Source organism: Oryzias latipes, chromosome 23 (genome assembly GCF_002234675.1).
Source record: "Oryzias latipes chromosome 23, ASM223467v1".
NCBI classification, from domain to species: domain Eukaryota; kingdom Metazoa; phylum Chordata; class Actinopteri; order Beloniformes; family Adrianichthyidae; genus Oryzias; species Oryzias latipes.
The window spans coordinates 3,334,289-3,356,805 of NC_019881.2; the positions used below are offsets into that span (position 1 = coordinate 3,334,289).

At 47.7% G+C, this 22,517-nt stretch overlaps 1 protein-coding gene across 1 annotated transcript in view; it reads left to right on the forward strand.

The window, feature by feature from the left end:
* Positions 1-20,606, forward strand: part of LOC105357032 (calponin homology domain-containing protein DDB_G0272472) — a 43,856-nt gene extending 23,250 nt beyond the window's left edge. Inside the window, exons 5-6 of the mRNA XM_023952568.1 lie at positions 17,440-17,535; positions 18,467-20,606. Of these exons, the coding sequence (XP_023808336.1) occupies positions 17,440-17,535; positions 18,467-18,544 (174 nt within the window). The 3' untranslated portion in view covers positions 18,545-20,606. The remainder of the gene's footprint in view (positions 1-17,439; positions 17,536-18,466) is intronic.
* The last annotated feature ends 1,911 nt before the right edge of the window (positions 20,607-22,517 follow it).

The window sequence follows — 22,517 nt, forward strand, 5'->3', positions numbered from 1 at the left end:
TGGCCTTTGATCCCCAAGTCTTCTGTCAGGATGAGTGTTGACCGACACACAAACCCTCTACAGCCAAGCTCAACTGGGTAGAACCCAGCCTTCCACCCTCTCTGTTCTGCATCTGCTGCCAGTTTGGGATAATCTTTCGTTTATCAGCTTTCCAGAAGGCACCCTCCCAGGGCGTGGTCAGTTCTTTGAAGAACACGTGCCACATGTCAGGTCTGTGGCTGGACATTGTAATCTAAGGAGGGAAACGTGGTCTCTGGTTGAGATCTACTAATAGCTTCCAGCCTCTGCTTCCTCCAGATTGTCTGGACGCAGTTTGTCAATAACTAATCAATAGCTGAAAGCAAATTGGGTCACCTGCACAAAAAGGGGTTGGCTTGTCCGGGCCCCTGGAGGCTCGTAGAGAGAAGCAGCTGCTTCTTAACCCTTGTGCTATCCTTTAGGGTCAAGATGACCCGATCCTTACATTGACGTGTTCTCCCTACCATGACAAAGGTGGATAAAGGTGGAAAGATTTCATGTAATCCATGGACACCAGTGAAGATCACAAATCATTGAAGAAAAAAGGTTCAGAGCACTGTCTAGTGGGTCTAGATGACCCCACTCCCAATGTTAACGTGCCTAGAATAGCACAAGGGTTAAGGGGAGCACATGTCTGTCTTGCAGTTCCCTTAGAGCAGGGGTCGGCAACATGGCTCTTTTTACTCAAAGAGCCATTTGGGACCGCCCCTAATAAAAAAGAAAGCACCCGGAGCCACCACCCGTTTTGACATCATTATATATATTATGCATGTATATATTATTCAAAGATGCCCATTATGTCGATCGCAATCGACCGGTCGATCTTGAATGACATGAGTGTAGATCGCGGGCCAGAAAAGATTAAAAAAAAAAAGTACTTCTTAAAAATCCACCAGCCAATCAAAATCCTCACTGAGAAGTACGGGACTTGATTGACATGTAGATTGACCAATCGGACATCATCTGAAGCATACGTCGCTGCAAATGCACATTATGTTCTTTAAAGGATGATACCGCGGCCCCGTGTGGGAGGAGCTACTGGTTCTGGTCTGATGGCTGCATGGAGCGATGTGTTTATCAATGCATTGAAGACACTGAGAATGTGGAGAGATCAGGTTTATTATTTTGGAGAGTTCTACTTGGTAATCATGTTTCCATGTTTGAGTTCATAAAATCATCCCAGAGAAAGTTTTTGCTTCAACTCCCGCAGGGAAAGCTGTGTCTCAATCTGACGCCCGTGTTTCCATCTCTCTGACAGAGTTTGAAGCCAAAGCCCCTCCCCCGCCTCTCCACCTGCTTTACCTCTCTACCTGTTCACATCCTCTGCAGCTGAGAGTTTTTCCCCCTGCGCTCCTCAGTGTGTCCTACACAGAGAGCCCAAAATACGGTCATAGCAGGATGACACGGTAGTCAGGGCGCTCCAGCGCAGCACACGGATGAAAGAGCCGGACGCAGGTTATAGCGGGGATAGAGGGGGTTAAGCAAATGAATGGAAGAAGGCGGCCTGCTGAAGAAATATTCAATGTTGTACACATTTTATTATTAGTCTGAACTTTCTTTTATTTAGAAAAATCTTTTATCAGTCCAGTACGGAAAAAAAAACATCAGCAAAAGCTGTGTTGGGCGGTTTTTGGCTGGGTCTGGCGGTTTTCAGATGACTTTTGGGCTGGAAAACTGTGACTCTATCTGGCAACACTGGCGCAAACTCTCTGTCATCAGCGAGTTGCTCTCTGCCCCGCAGCACATAAAGTTCCCGGCAGAAGATTGGAGTGTTTATTGAAGCCGCCCCGCCTATCAGCTGTGCAGGTCTCGCCCGATAAATACCAGCTCATTACGAATGCCATGAAAAATGAACAAACTAAAATAAAATGTAATTATTATAAAATACTCATTATTTTCCAAAGTCACAGGGAGCCAGAACTGTAGGATGAAAGAGCCACATGTGGTTCCGGAGCCATGGCTTGCCGACCCCTGCCTTAGAGCTTAAGGTACTTTACAAAAATGGAAGGTACCACTGTCATTTGAGTGCTAAATGTATTGTGAAGTATTCCTAAGAATAATGTAAGTTGCATACACTAATGACACATACGGGTGATGCTGTTGGTACCCTTACGTCACACTAGTCATTAGTGAGGTGCAGGTACTGGCTCCTAACTGACAAAAAACAACATTTAAAGACTCCTTTTGCATACCATAGTATTTGTAGGGGTGGTCAAAAAAATAAGACAAATCCGTAAAACTGGCTTGCATCTTGCCTGCTTGACCCTAACTTTACCCTTGTGTGCTGTATCGTGACCTGGATCCCCACCCCGTCCATGTTTGCCCATTTCTGGCCCTCAGACAGCAGTAGAGGAAGTGTTCACTAAGGCTTTGAAGAGTTGATCAGTGTACCCACAGATACAGAACAGGGATACAATGAGCCTGTTTACATGCAGATTAACTATCCAAAAATCTTCTCTCAGAGATACAAACGGGAGATCTTTTTCTTTACCAAGCCTTTAACTTTATGTAATATTTATATTCTTTATGTGTGTTAAATAGTAAATGTAAATTCACTTTGACAGGCTAATTGCTCATATTTTTAATAATTACCCATAGATCTTCTTCCAATTATTTCCTGTATTTCTTGTTTGCAGAGCTGTTTCCTTTTGTATTGATAAAAAATTGCTTCACAATTGACTTTTTTGTTTTATTTTGTTCAATATTCCAATGGCAGTTTGCATCAAGAGCAGCTGCAGGCTGTGCCTATTTCTATTCCACACATGTGTTTTCCAAACCAAACCATGAAATTCTTAGATTTTTTTTTCATGCAAAACCAATCGGCTGCATCTGTTCCCATTTCCATCTGCAGACTCTGTAAACACTCTCTGCAGACTGTTTATTTCTGAGCTGATGAACTGCTCTAATTTGCACGCTTGCTCTCTGTCATGTTGCGACTGGTCTGAGACCCAAAACCATTGATGTGGTGTATTAATCCATTAGTGAAAGACATTTTCCTGCTGTTTGCTTTATGTGAGCAGTCACACATCCTCAAAGTGACTGAAAGTAATACTGCAAGAGTTTGACTACTTTCCTGTCTCGGACTGATTGACCGTTACAGCCAGGAAAGAAAGTCTTGCTGGTTTAATTAAGGTCTGCTTGTGTTTCCACTATGCTTATGATATCCATTAGGTTTCTATAGAAAAACAAAAGCAAGATTTGAAGGACTGCCAGGGGGTCACATTTTGGTTAAAATTTAAAACAGCCATAAGGTTTTAGTGGAACATTTTGTTGTGAAGATTTGGAACAACCTTTAATGAGGAAAACTACAAAATTTCCAAACCAGCTTCCATCCATCTATCCTCCAAATTTGCTGGATCCCTTTCGGGTTCAAAGGGAGTTGCTGGAGCCAATCCAGGTACTGTGGGGCAAAGTTGGGGAACACCCTGCATTCTGAAAAGAGTTTTTGGGCTGTAGTTGGAAAGATAAACTTTTTTACATTAATCTAACTTAATTATTTAGTTTGGTGAAAATAAATCATTTTTTTTCTTCTGTTCATTCAACTTAAAAATAACACGTACTTGTCTAACATAGTTATTTTACTTTCAATCAACTTAATTCAATTAAGTTGGTGTAACTGTGGTGTGAAGCTGTCAATGCGTCATGACGTCATAACATCAGGCAGCGCAAGGAATTGTGGGATACCACAATTCTTTCCCTATCTGGGCAGATTGCGGTTTAAGTGTGAGTTTTTCTCCATGTGTTTTGTTGTCTAGCTGTTTTACTCTTTTTCAACTAGTTATTTAAACTGTTATGTTTATTTCTTTTTGCACCACAAGTTAGAGGGAGGGAGAGGATGATGACCAACCCCCTTGTGCGGAAAAGTACCGTTTGTCGCAGTGGCGGTTTTTGATATGGGCGATGTGGGCGGTCGCCCAGGGCGGCACTTCATAGGGGGCGGCATTTGCCGTTCCCGAGGCGTTACACTTAATATGCTACATACTAAATTCAAAGAGGAAGCTTGGAGCTTTTTATTTGAAATTGCTTCAGCAGCCGACACTTAATGCTTTTATTTAGACACATCAGACTCTTAAGAATGTCTTCCTCTTATTTGCTCTTCACACTTATGGTGCAAAAAAAAAAAGACTACCTCAGAGTGAAACAACGTAAAACAGGCACATGGAAATGAATTAGGCAGAACAAACATCCGTGCTCAACCCAATTTCGAAAAAAGCAGGCAATGGAGATTATTTCCCACAATTCTTTGCTCCAACACAGCAGACCCGATGCGCACGTGACCACCGCCCTCTGCTGCAAGACGATTGCGGCCACACCTCTTTGCGGTAGTCTTTGGAACATAAGTCAAAAAACTCGAGAGGGGAGCGCAACTCGCCGGTGGCTGGCTGAATCACACTAATAGGCGATTGGGGGTCTTTTTCTATCTGACAATCAACTCTGGGCCGCAGCTGCGCCTCCCGTCATAGAGACGGAGCCGCATGTGTCAGAGGGAAGAGGAGGGGGGGGAGGGGGGATGAGCGCAGACCATTTTTCATGGATTGAGTTTCTTTGGAGGATTTCTACTGTTGGTGTTGCACAAATTTAGGGAAATGCCAAATATTTTTGGAGTAATCCCACTGATGAGTTCTAAGATTTAGTCTTTAATGTTCTATAAGACCTAAACATATAAATCACAATAAGTTTTATTTTTTAGATCTAATCCCTCTGATATGTTTCACAAAGACACACACAGGACGTCACACATTAAGAAATTATTGCTAAAAATGAAGCAGGAGTCTAGCTCTAAAAAAAAAATGCTCTAAAAAAATGATGAAAGAGCAAAAAAAAATGGAATTATTTGATATGTAATTTCTTAATATTTCCAGGCTTTCTTTGTTTTGTCCTGCAGCATGTTCATATTTGTATAATTTTGACAGAATATATTTATATGGAGAACAAAATATTACAAGTTATTTAAGGTTTAACTTGAGTTATTCTGGATTAATGTTCCTGTTTTTATTAATATTTATGTTCAAAAAGTTCAGTTTAAAAGGTTTAAAAGTTTAGCTTTAGTGTGTTCAGTAAATGTTTATCTTCTGCAGCTTCTTGCAGCTAATCCATCTCAAAACTCTTCACAGAATTTACTACACTGGACAGAGGATGTTCAAGATGGGTCTCAGTAACTCAGACATTTGCGAGCACTGTGATAATAATCTACCCGACAGCTACATGCACGCACTGTGGTTCTGCACTCCTGTCAGGGCTCTCTGGCAGCAGGTATGTGCCGATTTATCAGTCTGGCTTAAGGTTTCAATCACTGCCTCACCGTCACTTTGTGTGCTTGGTGACATGAGTGCCATCGATATAGAAGAAGGATTAGCATCTATCATTTTCATAACTCTTTGTATTGCCAAAAAAACTATTTTAATAAATTGGAAAAACAAGAAAAATATAAACATAAGTCAACACAGAAATCTGCCGTTTGATCATATCAGCTTGGAAAAAATGTCAGCCCAAAGCTCAAGTAACTTTGAAAGAATTCAGTCTCTCTGGTCTCCTGTGGTTGACTCCATGACTTAGGGGGTGGAGGGCCTGGTCGTCGCTGCTCCTTGCCCTTCTGCCGTGGTTTGGGGTGGGGGTCGGGGCTTCCGGTGCCTGGCGGGGGCGGTGGGGGGCTCCGTTGGTCGGGGGGTCGGGTCCGGTGCCTGGGTGGGGCGGGCTGGGGCGCTGCGTGGTCCTCTGGGCTTGGGTGTGGGGGTGCGTGGTGGGGGGGTGGGGTGGTGGTCTGGCTTGGCTTGGGGGGGTGGTCCCTTTGCCTGTGCTGGGGGGGGTTGGCGGGGGGCCCTGCTCGGGTGGGGGGGCCCAGCGGCGCCGGATGGGCTGCCCATCTGCACCTGGGGCTGGGATCGGCCCTTCCCTGGCTCTGGGACGGGACGGGACAACCCTCTCGGGGCCCCCGGTCGCTCTGGGTGTCACCCGCTTCGGCTGCGGGGTCTGGGGTGGGGTGGGGTGGGGGGCTTGTCGGCCCTGTCCTGTGGGGGGGCGTTCTGGGGGGGAGGGGGGGCCCATTATTAGTACGGGTCGGGGGGGCTAGCGGGTCGGGGTCTCCGCTGAGGCAATCAGTGGTTGCCTCGGCCGGTTGGCCTCCTCGGTCCCGTCGAGGCCTGACCAGAGCTCTTCTAGGGCCGGCGTCTGGGGGTGGGGGCCTGGGCTTGCTCCGGGGGGGGGCGACGCTTTCTGGCTCCTCTCTCTCTGTGTGGGGTGGGTGGTGCCGGGCCTGGGGTGTCGGCGCCTCCGGGGGTGGGCCCCTGGGCTGGGTGGCCCTGGCCCCTTTGCTGGGGGTGGGCTGGGGGACGGCTGTTTGACCACCGGGGGACAGTCTACCAGCTGTCCCCAACTTACCCCCTTCCTTATATATAACCTCATATTAGGGTGAGGGGGTGGGGGGTTTAGCCTGCGATGCGCCTTGGGGGGGGGCTACTTGGGAGTGGCCCCCCTCCTATGGTTGCCGTATGGAGTGGGCCCCCCCTCTTTCGGTTTTATTTGCACCTTAGACACGTAGGGTCCTTGGTAGGGGGGGTGCTTGGACATCACTGCCAGCAAGCAGCAGATGTGCTCCTGGCACCCTACCCGCCAATTTTAACTGCACCTTAGACATTTAGGGCCCCTTGGTGTGGAGGGTGAGGGGACATCACTGTGAGTAATCAGGAGATGTCCCCTTAGTGCCCTACTCGCCAATTTTAACTGCACCCCCCTTAGTACACACACCCCTCCCCCTTCAATATATACATTCAAACATAAACACACACACATGCACACAAACACCCTCTCAAACACCCATACACGCACACACATTTTACAAGGAAGGTGGGACCTGGGTCCATCTGTCCCCTACCCCGTCCCTGGTGGGGGGTGTGGGCCCCTTGGCGATGGCGGCCGTGTCCCTTGGGTGCCGGCTCCCTGGGCCCGGCGGTGCTCTCTCCGCACGGTGGGGGGGTTCATATTACACCTGAGCCGGGGGTGTTCGTGTCCCTGGGGGGTGGGTCCTGGTCCTTGCCCCTGGGCGCTGGGCCCCGCCAAACTTCCAACATGGCCGAGCCTGGTCGGGCCATATTTATAACATCCCTTATGGGCCGCCCTTTTTTCCCCGGGGTTCCCCCCTCCTGGGCGGGGGCGGCGGGCCCCTGCCTTGCTCCTACCTGGACCAACCGTGGGCCGGGTGGGTGGCTGCCTGGAGTGCGGAGCGGGTCTCCCTTGGGGGGTCCTGGCTCGTACCTGGGGTCGGGGCGGGGGGATGCCCGGAACTCCTGGGTGGTGGTGGGGTGCTCGTCTGGGGCTGTGGGCGTCCCTCTCCGGTGGGGCCCTGCGTTGGGCTCTTCCGGCGCGGCGGGGGGCTGCTTTCCTGGCTGGGCTGGGGCGGCGCTCTCTTTCCCTCTGCGCCTCCCTGCTCTCTGGCTCTGGGGGCCTCGCGGCGGTCCTGCTGGCCCTGGCCTGGGTGGCGGTCTTGGTCGCCCGGGGGGCGGTTGTTCCCTGCCTGTTCCCGTGTGGCGCTGGGGGAATTCCGGCTGCCGCTGCTGCTGCGGCGGGGGTATGGGTGTGGGGGTGGCTGGGCGCTCCTCCTCCTTCTTTTCACATTCCACCATCCATTTTAGAAGAACATAAACACTCACCTGAGCACAGGTGTTAGCTCACCTTTGCACTAATAGTTTGCATGATTGAATGAATGAAAGATTTCACACTAGTTGGTTTAAAGGCATAAGTATGCGTTCGTGAACACTATCTGTTTTGTGTGCATGTTGACATGTGGACATTTCTGCGGCTAGCAGGTGTGTTGATAATATTTGAGTGTGTGTGAACAGGCCCCGCCCTTTTTGTACTACATTTGAACCGTACCGTAACGATAAACAACCAGTAAACCTGCCTGCTCTATGCTGCTTCATGGTCTTACCCCCCTTCCCCTCCTATTATCACCCTCCTACCCCCCCCTCTCTCTAACGTCCCTCTCTCTTGTTCCCCTCTTTCCTTTTCCGTCCGGTCCAACACCAAAGATTTTCAAACATGATTGAAATTAATAAAGTTTGGCCTCAATTACAAAAGGGGTTTATTCAGACATACCTTTGGTTTGTCTGAAGATGAATAACCCCTCTTGTTAGAATAAAATATGTCCAACACAAGAGGCCCTCAGCTCTCATCTGTTTGCCTAGCTGTTGGACAGGACAAGTTAAAAAAAAAAAAAAAAAAAAAAAAAAAAAATGTTTATCTTCTTCGGCCCAAAACCTTAAGTGTGTTTTTAACTTAGGCCCCTGTGTGACTGAGTTTGACCCCCCTGTAATACGAGTCTAGAAAATTCATGCATTTTTTGAGTAAAATGGCTAAATAGAAGACAGGGAACACAAATTTTGTATGTGTGTGTGTGTGTGGGGGGGGGGGGGGGGGGGCTGGTGGGGTTACTCGCCATGGGAGTAAGTTAGTGTAGAACCGCCACTGGTTTGTCCCAATATTCTTTTTTTTTTTTTTTTTTAACTTGTCCTGTCCAACAGCTAGGCAGACAGATGAGAGCTGAGGGCCTCTTGGGTTGGACATATTTTACTTTAACAAGAGGGGTTATTAATCTTCAGACAAACCAAAGGTATGTCTGAATAAACCCCTTTTGTAATTGAGGCCAAACTTTATTAATTTCAAACATGTCTGAAAATCTTTGGTGTTGGACCGGACGGAAAAGGAAAGAGGGGAAGAAGAAAGAGGGACGTTAGAGAGAGGGGGGGTAGGGGGTGATAATAGGAGGGGAAGGGGGATAAGACCATGAAGCAGCATAAATCAACAAGTTTACTGGTTGTTAATCATTATGGTAAGGTTCAAATGTAAAAAAAAAAAAACAAAAAAAAAAAGGGCGGAGCCTGTCCACACACACACTCAAATGTTATAAACACACCTGTTAGTTGCAAAAATGTCCACCTGTCGACATGTAGGCAAAACAGATAGTGTTCACACGCATACTTATGCCTTAAAACCAACTAGTGTGAAATATTTCAGTCATTCAGTCTGTTGAGCTGACACCTGTGCTCAGGTGAGTGTTTATGTTCTTCTAAAATGGATGGTGGAACGTGAAAAGAAGGAGGGAGAGTGCCCAGCCATCCCCACCCCAAGACCCCCACCGCACCAGCAGCGGCAGCCGGATTCCCCCCAACACCACACGGGAACCGGCAGGGAACAACCGCCGCCCGGGCGACCAAGCCCGCCACCCAGGCCAGGGCCAGCAGGGCCGCCGCAAGGCCCCCAGAGCCAGAGAGCAGGGAGGCACGGAGGGAAAGAGGGCGCCGCCCCAGCCCAACCAGGAGAGCAGCCCCCCCGCCGCGCCGGGAGAACCCAACGCAGGGCCCCACCGGAGAAGGACGCCCACAGCCCCAGACGAGCACCCCACCACCACCCAGGAGTTCCGGGCATCCCCCCGCCCCAACCCCAGGTACGGGCCAGGACCCCCCAAGGGAGACCCACTCCGCACTCCAGGCAGCCATCCGCCCGGCCAACGGTTGGTCCAGGGAGGAGCGAGGCAGGGGCCCGCCGCCCCCGCCCAGGAGGGGGGAACCCCGGGGAAAAAAGAGGGCCCACAAGGGGTGTTGTAAATATGGCCCGACCAGGCTCGGCCACAGTTGGAAATTTGGCGGGGCCCAGCACTCAGGAGCAAGGACCAGAACCCACCCCCCAGGGACACGAACACCCCCGGCTCAGATGTAATGTGAACCCCCCCACCGCGCAGAGAGAGCACCGCCGGGCCCAGGAAGCCAGCACCCCGGGGACACAGCCGCCGTTGCAAAGGGGCCCGTACCCCCCACCAGGGAAGAGGCAGGGGACAGATTGTCCTAGGTCCCACCTTCCTTGCAAAATGTGTGTGCGTGTATGTGTGTTTGAGAGAGTGTGTGTGTGCATGTGTGTGTGTTTATGTTGGGATGTATATATTGAGGGGGGAGGGGTGTGTGTACTAAGGGGGGTGCGGTTAAAATTGGCGGGTAGGGCACTAAGGGGACGTCTCCTGATTACTCACAGTGACGTCCCCTCACCCTCCCCACCAAGGGGCCCTAAATGTCTAAGGTGCGGTTAAAATTGGCGGGTAGGGTGCTAGGAGGACATCCGCTGCTTGCTGGCAGTGATGTCCAAGCACCCCCCCTACCAAGGGCCCTACATGTCTAAGGTGCAAATAAAACCGAAAGAGGGGGGGCCCACTCCATACGGCAACCACAGGAGGGGGGTCACTGCCTAGTAAACCCCCCCCCCCCAAGGCTCATCGCAGGCTAAGCCCCCCACCCCCACCAATATTGGTTTGTCCCAATATTGAAGACAGTTCACGACACGTGAGCTCCTGCCTGGGTCATTCATGTCTTTGATATGGAGATTACAAGGCCTATTGGTTGAAACTTTAGCTAAATGTGTCAATTTAAGTTGTAAAAACAAATAAAATTACAAAAAATGTAATTTAAATCAACATTAAAGTTAGTTAGACAAAAAATAAGTTGAATGAACTTAATTCAATTACGTGTTACCAATTGAAGTGATTCATGTAACCCTTGTGCTATCCTAGGCACGTTAACATTGGGAGTGGGGTCATCTAGACCCACTAGACAGTGCTCTGAACCTTTTTTCTTCAATGATTTGTGATCTTCACTGGTGTCCATGGATTACATGAAATCTTTCCACCTTTATCATGGTAGGGAGAACACGTCAATGGTCATCTTGACCCCATAGGATAGCACAAGGGTTAAGTTGGATCAACTTTTTTCTTTTTAGAGTGTGGACAGGTTGCTAGTTTGTTGCAAGGCACAATGGAACCACTGCAAAGGAACTGAACTGAAAAACACACAACTTGCTAAAACCTGTCATGTCCCACATCAGCACTATGGGGGTCCCTTCATTGAGATCTGATTCATTTTTTTTAACCCCTTGACACCTATTGATGCGAATTTGCATCAACAGGCTCCAAACATACCTTATTTTACATACTTGAAAGCAAAAATACAAGTGATTTTAACAGGGTTAAAAGGTTTAAAGCAAAGCAAATATAAAAACACTGTCAGAGTGGTTACACTGCCCAGATACAAAGGATCTGGAGGAGCACTGAGACAAAAATGATTGAGTTGTTTTCATGTCCAAATCTCAGCCCAGTATTGGAATCAAACTTAACTTTTCTGCCACTGTAATTTTAAAGACAAAACTTGATAAAGATATCCACATCTCAAACTGTGTTGATAGTGTTGGGTAAATGCACCCTAGTGGAGTCTGGTCCGGGACCAAGAACCACTCTTGGACCCATTGTTGGGAGAGGGGAGTGGATAACTGAATCCAAGTGCAGACACAAACTGATAGAAGTTAGGTTATTTAATTTGAGCAGGCAGGCAGGCAGGCAGGCAGGCAAGAGATGCAAAAGTTATTTTAGTTGCTCTTGAGTGTGAAGGATTGTTCAAAGCCAAGGACTTGTTCCCACAGGGTGAACAATAATCTGGCGCTGGCTGGAGATCCTCCTCAGGAATAAATAGAGTCTGTGATGGCCTGCAGGTGGGGAGGTGCTGATTGTAGAGATGAGCAGCAGGTGTTGGGCTCCAAGGAGGAGGCATGCTCAACAGAACCACAACAGTACCCCCCCCCTCAACGGGAGCCACCAGGCGATGGAAAACGGTCTGGACGACGCCTGCGAAGATCCCGGATCAGGGAGTCATCCAGGTTAAAGGACCGAGGAACCCAGGCACGCTCTTCCGGGCCATACCCCACCCAGTCAACGAGGTACTGGAACCCTCGACCACGTCGACGAACATCCAGAAGACGTCGGACAGAGTAGGCGGGCCGGCCACCAACCAACCGGGCAGGAGGAGGGGGCTTGGAAGGAGGGACCAAGGCACTGGAACAGACCGGCTTGAGGTGTGAGACATGGAAAACGGGATGAACCTTCATGGAGGCAGGGAGCCGGAGCTTGACCGCAGACGGGTTGATGACAGCCAAAACCTCAAAGGGGCCCAAGTAACGGGGAGATAGCTTCCTTGAGTCAGTACGGAGTTGGATATTCTTGGAAGACAGCCACACCTTCTGACCAGGGCTATAGCAGGGAGAAGACCTCCGGGCATCAGCCACGCGGCAGCTACGTTCCCGAGCACGCAGGAGTGCCCGATGAGCCAATCTCCACACTCGACGGCACCTGCGGATGTGCAGCTGGACAGATGGCACAGAAACCTCCTCCTCCTGGGCTGGAAACAGGGGTGGCTGAAACCCCAGAGAGCATTCAAATGGTGACAGACCTGTAGCAGAGCAGGTGAGGGAATTATGGGCATACTCAACCCAGTCCAAGTAATCGCTCCAGGAGGAGGGGTTTGCCTCAGTCACACACTGCAGGGCTGTCTCCAGATCCTGGTTGGTGCGTTCGGCCTGTCCGTTGGTCTGAGGGTGAAAACCTGAGGACAAACTGAGAACCAGCAGGGGGTTGATGCGAGGCCTTATTACGAGCACACGTTGGGCAGGCAGCAACATACTGCCGTACGTCCTTCTCCAAGGTCGGCCACCAGAATCTGCGTCTCAGCAGCGAGCAGGTGCGGGCCCCACCAGGATGACAGGTACGGCGAGAGGTGTGACCCCACTGGATGACCTGTGAGCGAACAGAGTCTGGCACAAAAAGGCGTTTAGCTGGGCCTGTACCTTGATCTGGTTGTTGTTGCTGGGCCTCTAAAACTTTGTCCTCGATCTCCCAAGAGACAGCAGCAAGTGTACATGATGAAGGAAGGATGGGTTGCGGCAGTGTTGGTGCATCTAAAGTAAACTGGCGAGACAAGGCATCAGGTTTCTGGTTCTTGGAACCTGGCCTGTAGGACAAAAGAAGGTTAAAACGAGTGAAAAACAAAGACCACCGCGCCTGACAGGGATTGAGTTGTTTTGCTGATTGTAGGTAGGAGAGGTTTTTATGGTCAGTCCAAATGATAAAGGGATTCTTGGTTCCTTCCAACCAGTGTCTCCAATGTTCCAAAGCTAGCTTAACAGCCAACAACTCTCGATCTCCCACATGGTAATTTCTCTCAGCTGGGGTCAGGCGTCGGGAGAAAAACGCGCAAGGGTGCAATTTTTGTGTGTCCATGGATCGTTGTGACAGAACGGCTCCTACCCCAGTGTCAGATGCGTCTACCTCCACGATAAATTGCAGGGTTGGATCAGGATGACGAAGAACAGGAGCTGATGTGAACCTCTCTTTCAGCGTGGAGAAGGCCTTGGCTGCCTCCTCTGACCAGTGGAAAGAGACAGATGGAGAAGTTAATCTTGTCAGGGGAGCAGCTATCTGACTGTAATTTCGGATGAACCTGCGGTAGAAATTGGCGAACCCCAGGAAACGTAGTTGTTTTACAGTGGTGGGGGTAGGCCAGTCTGCTACAGCTCGTATCTTTTCAGGGTCAGCTTTGACCTGCTTGTTCTCAAAGATGTAGCCGAGGAAGGATATGGAGGTGGTGTGGAACTGACACTTCTCAGCTTTCACGAATAACCGGTTTTCCAATAGTCTCTGTAGCACTTGTTGCACATGTTGGATGTGCTCTGTGACTGAGGGGGAGAAAATAAGGATGTCATCTAGATAGACAAACACAAACCGGTTCAAGAAATCTCTTAGAACGTCATTTACAAGTGCTTGGAAAACTGCAGGGGCATTACAAAGACCAAAAGGCATAACCAGGTATTCAAATTGGCCTAGTGGAGTGTTGAAAGCTGTCTTCCATTCATCTCCCTCCTTCATCCTTACCAGATGGTAGGCATTTCGAAGGTCTAGTTTGGAGAAGATTGTGGCATCCTGGAGAGAGTTAAAAGCTGAATCAATGAGTGGCAGGGGATATTTGTTCTTCACAGTGATGTTGTTCAACCCCCGGAAATCGATGCAGGGACGGAGAGTACCCTCTTTCTTCGTGACAAAGAAAAACCCAGCTGCTACTGGAGAAGAAGAGGGTCTGATGATTCCTGCAGCTAGAGAAGTTGTAATGTAGTTTTCCATGGTTTCCATTTGTGGCCTAGACAGGTTATACAGACGGCTGGTTGGTAGAGGGGCCCCTGGGAGCAGGTCGATAGCACAATCATAAGGACGGTGTGGTGGAAGGACAAGGGCACGATCCTTGCAGAAAACTTCCTTAAGGTCATGATAGACTTCTGGAATGGTGGACAGGTCAGGTGGGTCAGGTGGGGATGTAGTGGAAGGACCTGAAGGCACAGCAGAGAGAAGACAGGATGTGTGACATGTGTCACTCCAGTTCAGGATGGTCCCCGTCCTCCAATCCACATGAGGATTGTGTGAGACCAACCAAGGATGTCCAAGGACCACTGGGTTTTCTGGAGAGGCAACTATGAGAAATTGGAGCTGTTCGTGGGGATTACCAGAGGTAATAAGCTTAATTGGGGCTGAGCGTTGAGTGATCCGGTAAAGCTCCCGGCCATCTAAAGCTCGTGCAACAGTGGGTGAAGGGAGGTTCTCTAGAGGAAGACTGATCTGGGACGCCAAGGTCTGGTCAAGGAAGTTAGCCTCTGCTCCTGAGTCCACCAATGCCAGAACTGGATGGGACGACTGATTAATGCACAGCGTAGCCGAGAGCAGGGTCTTTGTGTGGGTGATGTTAGTGGAGGTAGTCGTGGTCGTCAATACCCCCACTGCTACTGACGACCACTGTCTTTTGGCCAGATCGGACAGGAAATGACAACATGTCCAGGAGTTCCACAGTACAGACAGGCCCCACTAGATATTCGTCGCTGGCGTTCCTCAGTGGAGAGGCGGGCTCGACCCAGTTGCATAGGTTCCTCAGGTGGAGGGCTTGCAGCATGGAGCGGGTGAGAAGGTGGACATGAGGAGATTAATGAACGTGGACTAGGTCCCTGTTCCCTTGCTCGATCCCGCCGCCTGTTGTCCAGCCTGATTGTCAGGGAGATGAGGTCACCTAAGGTTGAGGGTGGATCTCTTGAGGCCAACTCATCTTTCAGCTGCCCGTTGAGACCATTTGTGAACAATGCCTGCAGTGCCTCGTCATTAAAGCCCACATCTGCAGCCACAGTCTGGAAATCCACAGAATACTCTGCAGCGCTCCGGGCTCCTTGTCTCATGGAGATCAACTGCCTTGTGGAATCCCCTCCTCTCACTGGGTGGTCAAAAACACGTTTTAAGTTCTCTACAAAGTCAGAGTAGGACAGCTGCCCAAAGCCATGCCGGTCGAAAGAGGCTTCTGCCCACTGCAATGCCTTGCCATCCAGGAGACCAACAACATATGACACCTTTGCTTGGTCACTGGCGTAAGAGAGAGGCTTCTGTTCAAAAATTAAAGAACACTGTAACAGAAAACCCCTGCACTTACCCAGGTCTCCGGAATATGGTTTGGGATCCGGGATGTGGGTCTCTCTCACATCTGCGGGCGGGTTTCCTGGAAAAACAGATTGAAGCGGAGCTGGTGTAGGTTGTGCTGCAGGGGCGGTGTGAGTGGACAAAGACTGAGTGAGTCGATCCAACTGAGCCAGAACTGCATTGAACTTGTGATCCAGGTTAAGGATCATCTGTTTGTGGCGTAGAAAGTTCACATCAGAGTGAGGAAGGGGATGCTGAGCAGGGTCCTGGGAAGCAGACATGTCCGCTGGATCCATATTAAATGGCCAGATTATTCTGTTGGGAGAGGGGAGTGGATAACTGAATCCAAGTGCAGACACAAACTGATAGAAGTTAGGTTATTTAATTTGACTTGGCAGGCAGACTGATAGGCAGGCAGGCAGACTGGAAGGCAGGCAGGCAGACTGGAAGGCAGGCAGGCAGACTGGAAGGCAGGCAGGCAGACTGGAAGGCAGGCAGGCAGACTGGAAGGCAGGCAGGCAGGCAGGCAGACTGGAAGGCAGGCAGGCAGGCAGGCAGACTGGAAGGCAGGCAGGCAGGCAGACTGGAAGGCAGGCAGGCAGGCAGGCAGACTGGAAGGCAGGCAGGCAGGCAGGCAGACTGGAAGGCAGGCAGACTGGAAGGCAGGCAGACTGGAAGGCAGGCAGACTGGAAGGCAGGCTGGAAGGCAGGCAGACTGGAAGGCAGGCAGGCAGGCAGGCAGACTGGAAGGCAGGCAGACTGGAAGGCAGACTGGAAGGCAGACTGGAAGGCAGACTGGAAGGCAGACTGGAAGGCAGGCAGGCAGGCAGGCAGGCAGACTGGAAGGCAGGCAGGCAGGCAGACTGGAAGGCAGGCAGGCAGGCAGGCAGACTGGAAGGCAGGCAGGCAGGCAGGCAGACTGGAAGGCAGGCAGGCAGGCAGGCAGACTGGAAGGCAGGCAGGCAGGCAGGCAGACTGGAAGGCAGGCAGGCAGACTGGAAGGCAGGCAGGCAGGCAGGCAGACTGGAAGGCAGGCAGGCAGGCAGGCAGACTGGAAGGCAGGCAGGCAGGCAGGCAGACTGGAAAGAGATGCAAAAGTTATTTTAGTTGCTCTTGAGTGTGAAGGATTGTTCAAAGCCAAGGACTTGTTCCCACAGGGTGAACAATAATCTGGCGCTGGCTGGAGATCCTCCTCAGGAATAAATAGAGTCTGTGATGGCCTGCAGGTGGGGAGGTGCTGATTGTAGAGATGAGCAGCAGGTGTTGGGCTCCAAGGAGGAGGCATGCTCAACAGAACCACAACACCCATATTTTGAGGTGGTCTCAGTTAGTTTCCAATCAGACTGTTTAATCTGTTTAATCGTTAAAACAAATGCTATATGTTTCGACTTTTGTTCACTTTCAAGAAAAAACTGTTTCCTTCTCTTTTATGGCCATGTTTCCCTCAAAAGACACAAACACATGAAAGTGGGATTGAGTTTGAGGTCAGACAAAGACTGACAGCAGATTCTGGGGTGTAGCTTTAACACAATATATGTACTGTTATATCACGGCACCAGGGGATGTTTGCATCATCTAAATGGTCCAATGGAGGTTTGGAAATATTATTTAGAGTAAGAGTTTAAAGAAGGTGGGTGTTTTCTCTTTCTGTCTGATCCTCTGTGTTTATACTAAAACTGCAGCTGCAAAAATGAATGCTCGTATGTTTTTATGTGATGAATTATCAACCTTTTTTGTTTCATACATCAACAGGGGTCAAACCATAAATCCCACAGCAGGCTGAGATGTCCTCCTGACCACAACACGTTTCATTCCATCAGCTCCAGTTCCATTTTTCTACCATCGCTTTAGAGAGGATTTCCTTAAAAAAAGGCTTCATAAACTCTAGATGATGCCTCAAATTCCTATTTTTAAAGAACTACACACTTTACTTAGACCACACAAGCCAAGGTGGATCTGCTTCACTCAGATGCATCGAATCCATTCTGCTTTTGTGTGTAATGCTGCATTGGAAAAGTGCTGCATGCTGCTGCATGCAAGTGACCCCCTAACCCCCCAGCATGACAATCAAAAAACATTCAAAAAATAAAGACATCTTTAAACTGTTTCAGGAAAAGGAGCGGCAATGGCAGACTCACATAGCAGAACTGAACTCCAGCCAAGAGACGTTTGTGCAGAAAAGACTGGCGAGGCTCAGAGAATTCAGGGTAAGACTGACACTACATGCTGAATGCCGTAACAATATGTCACGTGTCAAGACGTCTGTGCCTTCACCAGGGAAGTCTCACATGTCCCAGGAACGGCTGGACCAAAGACCAAAGTTTCTCATTTTATTATTTTTTAGGGTTTTTTGTTCTCAAATTCCAAATTATTTTAGAAATTTTTGAGCATGCTTTTCACAGGAACTTCTTATGTTTTTCATTTTGTTACACAAACCACTCTAATTCATCACGTGTTGTCCTGTTTTTATCTATTTTTATAACAAGTACTTTTGTTGGGTATATTATATCGGGTCAAATTACTTGGCAAAAGTTATGGTGTAATTTTTTTGATAGCAAAAGTGTTCTAGGGTTAAAAGGCTTAAAATGCTCTACAATCGCAGTTCCATTCACCCATATTCACACTATGATGATGGCTTTTAGATGACATCTGTGGCCCTAAATGTTCTCCAAAAATGACCCAGCCTATCCCAAAAAGGAATAGGTGGGTTAAGAAAATGGATGATCAAACTTAGATATTTCTATCTTGCTGTAAAGGAGATATGTGGTCAAATGGTTTTAGAACCATAATATGGACAATTATTAAAGTTTAACCCTTGTGCTATCTTAGATGACCCCATCCTTACATTGGCGTGTTCTCCCTACCATGACAAAGGTGGATAAAGGTAGAAAGATTTCATGTAATCCATGGACACCAGTGAAGATCACAAATCATTGAAGGAAAAAGGTTCAGAGCACTGTCTAGTGGGTCTAGATGACCCAACTCCCAACGTTAAAGTGCCTAGGATAGCACAAGGGTTACCCGTCAACCTAGTTTATATCAATGTCACTGTACATTGTTGTAAATCTGTGTCAATCTAAAAATCCTTTCAAATCTGATTTGTTCAGGTCTTAAACTGCCGTGCTTTTCTTCATGCAGGAGTTTCAGAGGAACGTGTTAGCCAGCGAGGAGCGCATGGACGGTGAAGCCGCAGACCAACTCCTCAAAAGAATGTAGATGTAAATGGATAAATGTGTGGACATGCGCTTCAATGCACAAAACCTGCAATCAAGCTTAGCAACAACCAAGTTAGCAGCACATTGTGATGCACTTTAAACCAAAATGTTTTGGATTCTTTAAATGTACTCACTTTTTAAATGCCCTTACAGCTTTGTTTGCACTCACAGAAAAGTAGGTTGTTGAGTAATAAGATACTTATTGCAATAAACTAGAGGCTGTAAAAAAACTATTTCAATAAAATAAAACAAAACTAAAAACTAAAACCAGAAAGAAACACCATAGTGCTAAATAATGACAGGATCCAGCAGGGAACAATTGTAAACACACACATGTAGGATTGTCCCTAGCTGTACAAGTGTGAGGTTGTGTTTAGTTGTGTGACCCTGCAAAAGACTGGTGACCGGTACAGGGTGTACCCCAGCTTTGCCCTACAGAAGCTGGGATAGGCTCCACCCACCCATGACCCTGAAAGGGATTCAATAGGTTTTGAACAGATGTAAACATAAACTACCACCTCATTGTGGTTTGGGGTGGCTGGATGGCTCAGTTGGCTGCATGTAGGACTGGTGCGTGGGTCCCTACACAAGACCCTTCGTGCTACTCTATTACTATGGAGCAAGAAGGGGGTTCAAGTCTGGGTCTCCCTGTGCCGGTTCCCAGCCCGGATAAAAATACAGGGTTGTGTCAGGATCGCTGCCAAACCAGCCGTGCCACTCAGTGGAAGCTAATACACTGTGTCAACCCCTAAAAGGATATGCCGAAAGGTGAACCACAACAACCATATTGTGGTTGGGGGACAAGAGCTTGACGATAATATGGACGAAGTGACGAGTCAGACTAAGAACAGGTCAAATGTCCCTTAAGGAATCTCAAAGGTGAAAACTAAGTTGTCCAGATGTAGTGAGCCCCAGTGTTGAGGTTCTCAGGCGAGCGCATGGTGGCCTCTTCCTACAAGACACAGCTCAGACAAAACCGCCTACATGGAATCCTCTTCCTGTAGAACACCACCTACAAGAAAGACCACATCAGATTGGTTTAGTGTGATTTGGGTGTCAGGAACTGGTGGTGAAGGACCCAAAATGCAGGAGATCAAGCTTGGTGACAAACTTAAACACTTAATAAATTAACCAGCACATGACAAAAACCAATGGAGAAACATAAAGGTGACACAACAGAGCAGATCAGATGACCTGACAATGACAAACTGAAAACCAAACACTTAAATAGACTGAGAGGAATGGATAAGAATGGAAGGAGCTGTGGATGATCAACGCAAATCTAGAGTGACTGATAGAAGAACAACTCTGAGAATGAACAAAACCAAGAACGCAACGGAAAAACCAAACAGCACAGAATGACTATAATGTCACAAATAGGTTCTTTTTCAAACTGCATTTTTCTTCAACAATTTGAAAAAAGAACAACAATTAGAAGATTCATTTTCTTTAAATATATCATCCATGGTCACAAGAACATTTTCAAAACACTATTTTCAATGGAGTGGGTCTTTAAATATCGCAGCAATTTGTTGCAGGCCATTACAGGATATGTCTTTAAGGTAGAGCGAACTAATAACTTCAGCTGAGCCAACAAAAGTTTTTAAGCCTTCACAAACTGCTGTTGGTGCACAAAAATGTCTGTGCCTCCTGAGGCTAAATATTACCACCATTGTAATTTGTAGAAGTCCAAATGGTTTATTCTACATCTCTATCATAGATCTGGAGTTCCTGTCAGAATGAATGTGTCGAGCAGCTCATTTTAGGAACAAACTGCCAACAGGTTATTTTTAGGAGCCTCTCAAACATTTAGCCCACATTTTTACAACGATGAAGTTTGTTTAAATAAGAAAAAACATGTTTTGGCGCCAGATGTCCCCAAAAGTGCAATTTAAGACAATACTTTTTGTACCAACAGTTGTGTTTGTTTTATTGACGAATGGAGTCTACACATCAATGCGCGTCGAACCAAAAGTATGTTTTTGCAATTTATAATCTACATTGCATGTGTGCATGTACGCTGTCAACATTTTTTACAGACAATAAAAAAATGCACAAAAAAATGGAAGTAAACACTTTTTGTATTTTTTGGTAAAAAGAAACAATCAAAAACGTACATATCAGTTTGCTGCAGCACACGCCCTCATCTTACGCCTGTAAGTGAATGTGTTTACACAGATGGAGGTTCCGGTTGGGTGTGTTGCAGCTGCGATCTCCACCTGCATTGTTATGGAATGAGCGTGGGTGAGCACACTTTTCAGCATTAGTGTTGCCAAAAAAACGTATATACAATCCCGAGCTCCTGCACAAACGCACATTCCTGGTCAAGTTTTCACACAGATACTTTTTGCACGTGCTATGCTGTTTAAGGAGTGTCCGAGAACATATGAAGCACATGAAGGATATCAGTTTTTCACTGGGATTTTTGAAAGACAGAAAGAGACAAAAGGGACGTGAAGGAGATCAATGAAGAGAGGGTGAGACAACGAGGAACAGGAGTTTCCAGTGTGTCATTAAAAAAAAAAACGGAGTAGGTTTGAAACCGCCTGAGGACTCCGACAGAAACATGAACCCCACTCACACCCACCCTCATTATCTGTCTGTGAAATGTACAATACCAGTCTTCAGCTTTTACTTCAACAACAGACTCTCTGTAGATCTCTTGTTTTGTGTAAAATTTGGTTGTTTCTACTCAATTCACCTCAAAGATTGATGGTTTTAGTCATTCAAAAATGTTTCTGTGAATAATAGGTCTTTTTTTCTGGCTTACAACATTTTTAGGGAAAAATGGAAGGCTCTTCCTCTGAAAGGAATTTCATTTCATTGACTCTGAAATGTCAGGTTGAGTCGTGAATTGTTAAACAAGTCTTAGTTTACAAAGTGGATCAAGTAAACAAGACTGATGCAATCAAACTGTACAGATGTAAAAGGGACAAAATGTTGATCTTAACCAAGAAGTTTTCTTTTTTAAAGGGTCTATATCACGCATAATCAATTTTTTGAGCTTTTAAGTGTATTATAATGTTAAGTTTGTTTGTTTTCGTGGGTAAAATGCAGACACACTGCTGAGGCCGACTTGAGGTTGACGTCATGAAATGGGCGGCACCCAAAAGGAGCAAAAGGCGGAGCCTCAGAGATCGAATCCTCTTACTCGCGCTTAAGAAAATGAGCTTTGAAAATAACTCCTATTTCATGAAAAATGTATTCTTTAGTATGCCGAGTACATATATATATCCCCAAAAGTATTGTTTCACATGAATGACTCCCATGTGAACTGAAGTGCCATCCTTTTCCTAACTCCTACGGTTCAATAGGATGTCGGTTTAAAGTTTGGACCATTCTTCCAAAAGGTCATTGATGAAGTCACACACTGATGTCGGTGGAGAAGGCCTCAGTCTCTGACTCAGACTCTGTCCCCCATGTCTTTGTGCACCCTGCTTTGTGCTCTGGTGCACAGTCATGTTGGAAGATGAATCGGCCGCTGCAATCTCTTCCCACAAGGTTGGGAGCATGGAATTGTCCAAAATGTTTTGGTATCCTGAAGCATTCAGAGTTCCATCTCACTGGAACTAGGGGACCAAGCCCAAGTCCTGAAAAACAACCCCTATTCACCAAATTTCACACTCGGCACAAAGCGGTCCTAAATGTACCGTTCTCCTTTTAACCTCCAAACCCAGACTCATCTATCAGATTGCCAGATAGAAGAGCGTGATTCATCACTCCAGAGAAGACGCCTCCACTGTCTCCTCTGCTCTAGAGTCCACTGCTTTACACCACTGCATCCGACGTTCGGATGCAGCTGCTCGGCCATGGAAACCCAGTCCATGAAACTCTCGAGGATAGCTTGACCAATTGTTGATGAAAATGTTTTCCATTCTTTGTATGCTAGAGGCTTTACCCTTCACGCTATATTGCCCCACTACGTAGCCACAAGGGGTCCTAGGTCTGGGTCTCCCTGTAACAGTCCCTTGCCC